At 37.1% G+C, this 12,070-nt stretch overlaps 1 protein-coding gene across 6 annotated transcripts in view; it reads right to left on the bottom strand.

The window, feature by feature from the left end:
* The window catches only part of DENND4C (DENN domain containing 4C), a 122,941-nt gene that overhangs the window by 22,305 nt on the left and 88,566 nt on the right, over positions 1-12,070 (bottom strand). For all 6 annotated transcript variants that reach the window (XR_006195701.1, XM_042912037.1, XM_042912039.1 and 3 more), the window contains 4 exons: positions 7,671-7,793; positions 6,516-6,662; positions 3,824-4,989; positions 426-603 (listed from right to left, as the gene is read on the bottom strand). Coding sequence is in view for 5 of the 6 variants with exons in the window: in XM_042912037.1 (XP_042767971.1) it covers positions 426-603; positions 3,824-4,989; positions 6,516-6,662; positions 7,671-7,793 (1,614 nt within the window). In the remaining variant the exon portion in view is untranslated. The remainder of the gene's footprint in view (positions 1-425; positions 604-3,823; positions 4,990-6,515; positions 6,663-7,670; positions 7,794-12,070) is intronic.

Here is a 12,070-nt window from a genome sequence, read left to right as displayed (position 1 = left end):
AAAAAAATAATTAAGTACTAAGAAATGACAGTGACATAGCCTAGGGAGTCTCAAACTCTGGTATACATTCTATTTACCTACAGCACTAGTTAAAAATATATATTCCTAAGGCCCCCGTCCCACAGATACAGTCTCAAAAGCTTTAGCCTAGAGCTTGGACATTTGTATATATTTTTAAACTAATCCCCCATGTGATTCTGACACACACTAAAGTTTGAGAACTAATGATATACTCCACAAACACAACTAAAAATAAACTTAGGTGACTATACTACTTAGAGATCATATAAAATAAGTGACAGTATGCTGTGGTCATATAAAAAATCCGCCAGCTCATCTCAACAAATGAGGCTGATTGCGCATGCAATAGCGGCAGGGAAAGGTACAGGCATATAACTTGTCGCAGACGGCAATCCTTTCCATACCTGTTGAGTATTGCAGTTTTCCTATGTCTCCACTGCTGCCGCTACTGCCAAGGCTTGTGTTGCTCTGGGTAAGTTCGCTGGGAACCAACCCTGAGACACTCGTGTTAGGTGACATATTCTCCCCCAAAATATGGTCTTCGAGGCCAGCGGGGAAGCTGTAATCTCTGTTAGTTTCCTCCTTTAATTGAAAAGAATAAAACCCCACATACATAAATAATACCTTCTCCAATGAGAATATATTCATTCCACCCTTTACGGAATTAAACTTCCCTGGAATTCTTACGTAAATTATCATCCCCTTATTTTTCAAAACCATGAACTCTTCTCACCATTATTGGGAATTTCCTTTCCACACTCTAAGATATTCGAGTAATGACCTACAACACTTTAAGATTTTGTTGTGCCCCTGGTGTATGTTGAAGTGTCTCTCAATAATCAATATCATATGGGGCGCCTGGGTGGCTCAGTCGGTTAAGCGGCCGACTTTGGCTCAGGTCATGATCTCTCGGTCCGTGAGTTCAAGCCCCGCGTCGGGCTCTGTGCTGACAGCTCAGAGCCTGGAGCCTGTTTCGGATTCTGTGTCTCCCTCTCTCTGACCGTCCCCTGTTCATGCTCTGTCTCTCCCTGTCTCAAAAATAAATAAAACATTAAAAAAATTTTTTTTTAAATAATCAATATCATAAAATGAAGTAACTCCAGGAGCCCACTGTCTCCATTGGAATTGGGCACCCCAGCACAAGCACAGTAAGGGCTTTAAAGTCAGTCAGCCAGACTGTGGTCTTGGCTCCCCATCATATATTATGTATATGACCTTGCAGAAATTATTTAACTACTCCAGCTTTTAATTATATCATCTGAAAAATACGGATAAGAGGAGTCCTTTAAAATATGGTTGTTGTGAGAATTTCATCTGTCAATATAATTTTCAGACAACAACCATCAATATTAGAGGCATAAAATATGAATAAAGTTCCAAACACTGCAGTTCTGAACTCCTGCAAGTGACTGTTGACACTTTAGATAGAAAACATTTCAATAAGCAGTTTCCTTTTTGATTTTTTTAAATGTTTATTTTGAGAGAGAGAGAGAGAGAGAGACAGAGAGAGAGAGACAGCATGAGCAGGGAAAGGGCAGAGAGAGGAGAGAAAGAATTCCAAGCGGTCTCCGTGCTGTTAGTGCAGAGCTCGATGCGGGGCTCAATGTCACAAATCATGAGATCATGACCTGAGCTAAAATCAAGAGTCAGACACTTAACTAAATAAGCTACCCAGGAGCCCCTCCTTTTTGATTTTTGCTTTCAAGAAGACTTGTGTCTTGTTATAAAACCATGTTAAATGATATAAAACTTAAACAGACATGCAAAACGGGAAATAAAAGCACTTAATAGTGGGGTGCTTGGGTAGCTCCGTCAGTTAGGTGTCCGACTCTTGATTTTGACTCAAGTCATGATCTCATGGTTGTGAGATGGAGCCCGGCTTGAGATTCTTATTTTTCTCCTCTCACTCTCTCCCCCTTTCCTGTTCTCTCTCTCTCTCTCTCTCTCTCTCTCACAAAAAAAAAAAAAAAAAAAGGCATTTATATTACCTACACTACACAGCATAATCAAAATCTTGATGTATGTCCCTCTAGTCATTTTAAAATATGCATATATAATACATTTTTACAAAATAGGATATTATTTTTTACCTTATTCTCATATAATGTATTTTAATGTCATTAAATCTACATTATTTAAACCCCTGAAACCTAATCCAGTTTACTGATGTACTGTTATGCATTTAGTAAATCTCTATTGCTTAAATATTCAGAACACTCTTAAATTTTATATAAGTTACACTGATGAATTCTTTCGAGTTATTTTTACACATAATCATTTCCTTAGATTAAATTCTGGATAAAAGTTATAAACATTTTTTATGGACTTTGTATCCATTCCTTCATTTGAAAATATTTACTAGGTATAACCTATTTGCCTTTGTCAGGCTCTAGTACCAGGGCCATAGCAATAAAAAGAAAAGAAAGATTAAGGTCTGTGACCACCTAGAATTTATAGTCACACATTCCAAGTCAAATTACTCTGCAGAAAGGTTTTATTATTATTAACACTGTTAGATAAAATTTCAAAACTCAAGTGGCTCATTTGGTTAGTTTAACACAAAGCAAGGTTAAGATACTTTTGAAGCTAGTTTATTTGGCCTTTCCTTCACTGACCTTGTAAGCTCTTTAAAATGCAATAAAATGCAACTGTGTCTTATAGTACTCAGTATTGTACTTTTGAGTCAATTAATAGTTTGCCTATAGAATAAAGTTTTCTTTCAAATGGTATATAAATCTTATTTGTCCAATTTCATTTCCTATGTCTCTAGCTTCCTATTTAGAACTTTAGCAATCTGAGATGGATTGTGTATTATCTTGAAAATGCATGTTTTATGCCTCCATGCTTTTTCACATTATTCTCTCAGATACACCTTGTACCACCTTATCACTTTGACTAACCCAAAATTTCAAATTTATCCACCCAAACCCAACTTAGATATCACCTGCTTTGCTCTTTTTGGACAGCCCCCTACTGGAACCCCTTCTAAGATATTGCTTTCTTCTTTGCTACTACAGTAATTTAAAAGCATGGACTCTAGAGTCAACCTCCCAGAGTTCAAATTCTAGTTCTGCCTCTCACTAGTTGTGTGGACCTGGAGAAATTAATTAACCTCTCTAACTCTCAGATACCTCATCTATAAAACAGGGATGCCAACAGTACCGATGTGTGGGGTTGCTATGAAAAATATCAAAATAGATATATAGCTTATGAGAGTACCTGTGACATAGTGGTGAACACTTATAAATGTTTGTCTTTTCTACTAAAGTGCCTAAGTACTATATAATTCTGTAAACACAAAGGTGAAATTTTAATTAAATTTTTTCTATAAAACAAATAAGCAAAATTTCCCCACTTCTACTTCATAAAAAGGTCTAATGACTAATTCTCTTTACAATAATTTTCAAAAGAATTAGCAGTTTTTGTGATGCAGTATAAAATACGTAGGCTAAGTTGCAGAGTGATTTCACATATATGTAAGAGCTAACATAGATAAAAGTTATTTAAGAGTGAAGCGCTATGCAAACATAACATGGCATTATTAAGTATTAATCATCAGTACTTTCAAAGAAACAACGTGTTAGTTCAGACTGATCTATGGAATTATAAAGTAGTTCTGATATTCTATTTCTTTATTATTAATTTCCTCACATTTAGGTTCAGGTCATTTCAAGGAAGAAGTAACATACGCCTCAAGTTTAAACACCAAAGTTACCAGCAATCTCTGAATAATAATTTACATATAAAAAAATATGAGAAACATGCCAGTATCAGATAGACCACACACATAAAACACTCTTACCTCATCATCTGAGTAGCTATAGGCAGACGCTACAGCTACCCACATCTTACTGGCTACCGTAGCTGCTTGTTTCATGCCAGATTTGAGGACATCGATCTTGGGTCCTGAGAGTATATTATCTAGCTTTAGTCCTGACAAAGAGTTTACCACAGAGCCCAACGAGCCATGTGGTGAAGACCGCACTAGTGCTGACAGAGAAGGTGAACGTTCTTTGTGAGCACGAGAGGGAGTCTGCTGCTTGAAACGCCCAGTGAAAGCTTTAGACCTAGATTCTGCAGGAGAGCTCTTTTCACTTTCAGGAACTTCCTGTGCTGCCGGACCATGCTCTAAAGGTAGGCTTGATCGCCTCTCTAGAGAGTGAATACATGCAGTGATGGTGCCAGACTCTCTGCTTCCCTCTCCGTGTAATTCCATACTAGCAGACTTGCTACCCAAAGGACTCTTTAGGTTCATATAGCTTTCAATTTCATCAGCCAGATTGCGTGCAATAACTGGAGAAGACACCTTATCTTCAGAATCTTGAGATTTTACTCCAGTACATTCAGTGGCCAAAAGAGACAAAGGATCTAGTCCAGTTTCAACATCCTCCCTCTCAACAGCTTTAACAACACCATGTAAACTACTCCTCTTATTTATTACATCTTTGGGTTCTACTTTCAAGTCTCTGGGCTGATTACTATCATTCTGGAGACTGTCACATGCGTCCTTTTTCATAGTAGTTTTCGCTGCACTGTCCTCAATCACAGGTTCCAGGAGCTCTTGGCTCTCTTCAAGCATCTCTAATACCGAAGAAGATCTGTGCTCGGAATCCCAAGTGCTTTCAGACACACGAGTCCTAGTATCAACTAGATGACAACTGTTAGCAGTCTCAAAGCTGTGGGTGCTCGCAACACGGAGTGGAGAAGTCTTAGGACAGGCCAGTGCGGCTGTGAGAATCTTGGCATCTGCTCCCATCATAATAGCCACTTCACTTGAATTCAGATCCAAACTGCTCTTCTTAAGCAACATTCCAGCTCGACTTTCAGAACTGAAACTACAACTCCTCTCTGGGAAATGCTTTTGCCTTTTATCTCCTCTATCACCATTCTTCTTGGGATTAGTAACTTCACCAAAGACTGCATCTTCAACTGGATCTTGAGTAGAAAATGGCACATTTGATGTACTACCTAAAAGGGGAGGTACAATATTAAAAACGAAACTCTATTTTCCGATATAACTTTTACGAAAGTGTCTTTTCTGGTTTTTGAAAAGCGACACATAGAGTAAGATTCAGAAAGTTTAGAAGGTACAAAGAAAGTACACAAAAAAAGAACAACAAAAGGCCTCCATTCAATCCTGCCTCCCAGAAATAACATTGTAATGTATTATCTGCCTTTCATCCTCTATGCATACATATACACATTTAACAATCATGCAATGTATGCTGTGTATTCCTGTATTGTTCACTAAAACCTGTCAACAAATACAGACCTATAAATATATTTTACATTTTAAGAGTTCTACATTCAATTTAAAAAATATATTCTAGGGAGCCCGGGTGGCTCAGTCAGTTAAGCATCCCACTGTTGATTTTGGCTCAGGTAATAATCTCATGGTTCATGGGTTTGAGCCCTGGGTTGGGCTCCAAACTGACAGTTCGAAGTCTGCTTGGGATTCTCTCTCTCCCTCTCTCTCTGCCCCTCCCCCACTCGTGCTCTCTTCTCTCAAAATAAATAAATAAACTTAAAAAAAAAACAAAAAAAAACAAAAACCAGGGGCACCTGGGTGGCTCAGTCGGTTAAGCGTCTGACTTCGCTCAGGTCATGATCTTGTGGTCCATGAATTCGTGCCCTGCATCGGGCTCTGTGATGACAGCTTAGAGCCTGGAGCCTGCTTCGAAATCTGTGTCTCCCTCTCTCTCTCTGCCCCTCCCCTGCTCTCTCTCTCTCTCTCTCAAAAATAAGTAAACATTAAAAAAACATAAAAACAGGGGCGTCTGGGTGGCTCAGTTGGTAAAGCATCTGACTTCAGCTCAGGTCATGATCTCGTGGTTTGTGAGTTCGAGTCCCATGTTGGGCTCTGTGCTGACAGCTCAGAGCCTGGAGTCTGCTTCAGATTCTGTGTCTCCCCCTCTCTCTGACCCTCTCATGCTCATGCTCTGTCTGTCTCAGTAACTCAATAAATAAATGTTAAAAAAAATTTATAAAAAAACATAAAAACAAAAAAACAAATACTTAATCACAAATAAGTGGCTCAGGATACCTATAAAAACTGGCCAAATTAAAAACCCACTGGTATTTTTGTGTAGTAAAGCATAGTGATATGAATCTTTTTCTTCCATTGCCTTTCCATTGCCATACAAAACCCCTTTGGAATTTAGTAACATCTCTGCCTCTTTGCTCTTAATGAGTATAGGAGGCCCTGCAGTCCTCTCTAATTATCTACCATGAGAAAGAGAGACCAAACTGAGAACAGGCACTGCAACAAGAAAATGTATTCCCAGTAACAACTGGACACAATAAATACCCCTCCTTTTAAACACTGAACATTTTAAGTAACAACTTCTTTAGCCAATTTATAGGATTCAAACTTACTTCTGGCTCTAAATTTAGCATGTTCATCACAATTAGGTCCTCAACTTAATGTCATTAAAGACATATATATCTGTAGAAGTATATTTTAAATACTTAGAAATCATTATGTAAAGACTCACCAGTGCTGCTTTTCCTGCCATTGAGATCGAATATACCAGATGGAACTTTCACAATACTGCTGCCCCATGCAGGAGGCTCAGTAGGACTCTGTGACTCTGCACTAGGTTGTGACTGTTTTGCTACAACAGCAGAGACATCACACACTTCTGCGAAAAAGATATTTGGATGTTATTCCTACTTATACTGCACAGAAACCGTATGTTGATTTTTTATAATATTTTATTCTTTTATATTTTTCTCCAAGTGTGAGTGAATATATGACTATTTTATTACTAATTTACTGTGTCTAATTTATTTTATGCCATAAATGTTGCCAGCATTGACTGAAATAAACGCTTTATTGTAGCATCAATAATGCTAACTTGAGCACTCCCGTGAATAAATTAAGGCTTTGGACTTCAAACATACTCTCATCACTTGTAAAGTAGGAGAGGGGCTTGCTTCTGCATAACTCTGGAGCATAAAATAAGTGACATCATTGAAGGAAAGTACACTTTTATGTAAGAGGATAGGAAGAACATTTTATTACCATGAAGCCAGAAAATTCTTCCACATTTGCATAAAATGATTACTACAAACCATATCTACCTCAATGAGTCCCATTAAAAAACAAAAAAATAAAAACAAACAAACAGGAAAACCACACACACTGTATTCAACCTACCAATGAAAAATACCTACTTAGATATTTGAAGGACTTCTAGTGAAATGGCATTTTAAAATAAAACAGGCACTGGAACACAAGTCTGAGGACTTCAAGTTCAGTCTTGGTTCTATCACAAAATAGCTATTTGACTTTGGCAAATCAATACGTCAATGGATCACACTTTCCTACAAAATTGAGGGTTGACCTACTGTCTCTAAAAGATCTCTTGAATTCTAAAATTCAGAAACTACTCATTCTATCCATAGCTAACATTACATAGTATCTTATAAGCCCAGGCCTTACATTTCTTTCTAGAAATTATCAAATAAGACTTAATTAAGACAGGGGCACCTGGCTAGCTCAGTTGGTAGAGCATGTGACCCTGTATTTCAGTGTTGTGAGTTTGAGCCCTACATTGGGTGTAAAGATTACTAAAGAAATCTTAAGAGGAAAAAAAAAAAAACTACAGTATTTTTCTAAGTAAAGCTAGCAAATATCAGTACTCAACCTTCTGTTTGCACTTTTGTTTTAGTTATCAATTCTCTTGCTACTTGTTCTTCAGGCATATGAATTTCTGCATCATCCTTTATAAGTTCATCCTTAGACCCATAGCCTTGGTCAGACTGACCACCTGTTAAAAAGAATGCAAGCTTACATGTAAATGTTTTCATATACTCATAGTCCAGCTATAAAATGTCAAAAGAGAATTCCATTGATTTACACGATTAAACTTACAGAAAAGGAAGACAAGAAAGCTCACAAAGCACACACAGCATTTTAAACAAATGATAAGAAGCAAAGAACAGTAAAAACAGGAACATCAAAGACTAAAAAATTTAGAAGCACTGAACCTTAGTTTCCTCATCTGTAAACTAATAGATTTGGACAAGATGTTTTGAAAAGTTTGTTTTGGAGGATGTCTACAGAATGCTACACTTTGTGTAAGAAAGAAGAAGAAATAAAACAAACATATCTGCTTACTTTTGCAAAAAGAAATGCAGAAATAATAAACCAGAAAACAATAAAACTGGTTAATGACAAGGGGTGGGGGAAAATACTCTGGAAGGATAAAGAGGGAAGAAACTTCCCCAAATACAGCTTATTGTTGTTTTTATTTTTGGAAATGCATCAACTTCTACATATTCAAAAAAATTAAATCAGCAAAACTGGGAGGAGAATAGTAACTAAAATTGAATGCAAACAGAAACAAATGAGACCAACTGTATTTCACGTGAATAATCACACTGAAAGGATGGGGAATGGTGGGGGAGGAGGAAAGGACTGATTGAAGAAACTTCTGAACACGTAATCTTGAGTATATACTCTAAGCCAGGGGGGTAATACTGACAAATTCTGAACTCCTTAGAAAGTCCGTTTCTCACAGAGTAATAGATGTAGCAATTCTGAAATTATTTTATGTGTACTGCAAGACTGAGCAAATGAGTAAACATAATGATGAAGAGAGATTTTTAAAAAATGAAATGAAGGAAGGCAAAGAAAAACTTATGGGGTTGATTTGAAAATGGAAGTATTTTGGGGTGCCTGGGTAGCTCAGTTGATTAAGTATCTAACTTCAGCTCACGTCATCATCTCGTGGGTCATGAATTTGAGCCCCACATCGGGCTGTGTGCTGACAGCTCAGAGCCTGGAGACTGCTTCGGATTCTGTGTCTCCCTCTCTCTCTGCCCCTCTCCCACTTGTGTTGTCTGTCTCTCTCTCTCTCAAAACTAAACATTAAAAAAAAAATTTTTTTTTAAGAAAATGGAAGTATTTCTAAAACATACATACATACATATTTTCAAATATATATATATTTTCTATCTCTGCTGAAAACGTCCAGAAGCAATAATACCCTGTAGCAGTAAGCATACCTAGAGTCCAGATATGGGCTTCTAGAATCTATTGCCCATTGAAAGGAATCTGGGATCCTTGAAGAAATGGCTGATTTCAAATCTCAGGCAGGAAAGGTACAAGAATGAGCCAGGAACATTTTGTTGTGTAAGAAAGGAAGTGTTCAAAAACATGATAGGGGATATGTCAGAGTAAAATGATGAAACCAAAGGACATACAATAGAATATCATCTTACAAATGTGGAGGGAGGATAGCATTGGTAAAATCACCTGCTTTAAAACCATCATAGTACAGACTGGTTCAAGAATTACTGATGTATGCTAAATTCATAAGAAAAAGTGTGATGAGAAAGAGGGCATTGTTGCATACTCTCAGAGTCTCTTCACTGGTAGCTTATTATCTGCACGGGCAAGAATAATAACTAAGAGAAACCAAATGCTAAGACAAGGTGATCAAAATCAGTATCACCAGTAAGAAGCAGACAGATACTGTGTGCCTCTGAGATGTGATAATCTAAGAAGGATACAACATCACTTTTGTAGTAGAGCCATGGACGTACAACCCAATCTAATCACAAGGAAACATCGGACCAACTCAAACCAAGGAACATTCCACAAAATAACTGGACTGAATTCTTCCAAATGGCGGGGTCATGAAAAGACAAAGACGAAAAGGTAAAGGAAAAGGGTAAAGAACTGTGCCAGGTTAAAGGAGACTAAACGAGGGAGCTAGAATGCCACAAAGGATATTACAGCAATTGACAAAACTGGCATGTAGACTACAGACTCAAGTAGTATGTCAATATTTTCCTAAATTTGGTAACTATACTATGGTTTTATCAGAGAAAAATACCATCAAAGTATCAAAAGGTAAAAAGGCAAGATGTATTACAACCTGCTGTCACATGACTTAGGAAAACAATGTGCATATGTGTACAGAAAGAAAATGATAAAGCAGATATGGCAAGCTAAAATTGAATGAACGTAAATATAATTTATTCGAGGGTTCTCTGTACTGTACTTGCAACATTTCTGTAAGTGTGAAATAACTTCAAGATAAAGGTTTAAACAAGTCTTTCTGGCTTTAAAGTTCTATCATTTAAAACTGAGACGAAGACTGAAGACCAACGTAAAACTACACCACAACTGACACTTAGTTCCTAGAGAGTCACCGTAAAGTGTGTCGACGAGGCATGATACAAAACATACACAGCTGACCCTTGAACAACACAGGGGTCAGAGGTGCTGGCCTTCCCACCCCACACAATCAAAAATCCACATGTAACTTTTGACGCCCCAAAAACTTAACTACCAGCCTCTTGACTGGCAGCCTTACCAATAACATAAACAGTCAGTTAACACACATGTTATATGTCATTTGTGTATATAATAAAATAAGCTAGAGAAAAGAAGTGTTATTAAGGAGGCACCTGGCTGGCTCAGTCAGAAGAGCATGAGACTCTTGATCTCAGGGTCCTGAGTTTGAGAGCCATGCTGGGGGTAGAGATTACTTAAATTTAAAAAACTGTTAGGGGCGCCTGGGTGGCTCAGTCGGTTGAGCATCCGGCTTCGGCTCAGGTCATGATCTCACAGTTCGTGAGTTCGAGCCCCGCGTCAGGCTCTGTGCTGACAGCTCAGAGCCTGGAGCCTGCTTCAGATTCTATGTCTCCCTCTCTCTCTGACCCTCCCCTGTTAATGCTCTGTCTGTCTCTGTCTCAAAAATAAATAAACATTAAAAAAAAAAAATTTAAAAAAAATAAAAAACTGTTATTAATAAAATCAGAAAGTACTATGATAGTTTTGTTTGGTGACACATGAGAGCTACCGTATGGTGAACACAGCATAAGGTATAGATAAGTTGAATCACTATGTTGTACACCTAAAACTAATGTAACATCGTGTATCAACTACACCCAAATTTTACAAAAATTAATAAAAAAAGGAAAAAAAGAAAATCCTAAGAAAGAAAACACATTTACAGTACTGTAAATACTGAAAAAAAAATGGCATGTAAGTAGACCCGTGCAGTTCAAACCCGTGTTGTTCAGGTGTTAACTGTAGTGCCTTCCACTTTCTACCACTTGTTACACTGCCACTCAAACTTTGCAATTTAACAAAAGAACCAAACTTTTCCAAATATCCCTAGTTAGAATGATTAAGCTGTCGATTTTTTACTGGCCCCCTCAGAAAGCATTATGGTGCCATGAAATGGGAACTAAGAAAACTGATTAAACCAAGATATCTGTCCCAACAAGCTAAGTGACTCCATATCAGGTACCAACTGGAAAGACTGTACAAGATAATATTTAATGAAAGAGTAGCTTAAAATTCTGGTTTGGAAGTCTCCAAAAGTATCAAATGATATCATCAAAAACTCTACAAAGACACCTATGTCACTGTAAATTCAGCAAACAGGGCTTTAGCCATCTGAAATGCAACTGAAAAGATATATATGGAAAAGGGATCTAAAGTTTCTTCCCCAACTATTAGAATCTTTATGCCAATTACTCAGAATTACTAGGAGATTTTTTTTTTCCATTAAAGGGGATCATTTTAGACGAGTAAGGAGGGTATCTATTACTATTTTTAAAATTATAATTATTCCTGGTGGGACATGGTTTCATATCACATTTTCTTAATTTTTTCATAAATGAAATCCATTTATATTTTATAAGTTTTAGGAAAAAATACAAGAAGAAATAAGATAAGGTAGCTTTATAAACAGGATTATAACTTATAGCTCTACACTGACTTTCAATGATTTATACATGGTTCTGTTTTTATGGGGTAATTTTTAGTGCAAGAATTTAGCAGATCAGTTTTAGCAAGCAAAAACCATCTCAACAGCTAGAACACTGAAATATTTAATCCCCATAAAACTACTGGATACAATGGTGCTACAAACAAACCTCAAAATCAGAATTATAGCAAGGCACAGTACATTTTCAAATAAAATAACAAATATGCTTTGCAAAATGATCGTAAAATGTTAGTTGGATATTTTCAGTGGTACATATATGATTACACTTATCTGAAGGAGAAAAAGGCAAGAAAACT

This window comes from Panthera leo, chromosome D4, assembly GCF_018350215.1.
Source record: "Panthera leo isolate Ple1 chromosome D4, P.leo_Ple1_pat1.1, whole genome shotgun sequence".
Classification (NCBI taxonomy): Eukaryota; Metazoa; Chordata; class Mammalia; order Carnivora; family Felidae; genus Panthera; species Panthera leo.
Note: the sequence above shows the minus strand (reverse complement) of the source record. Positions and strands in the feature narration are given on the sequence as shown.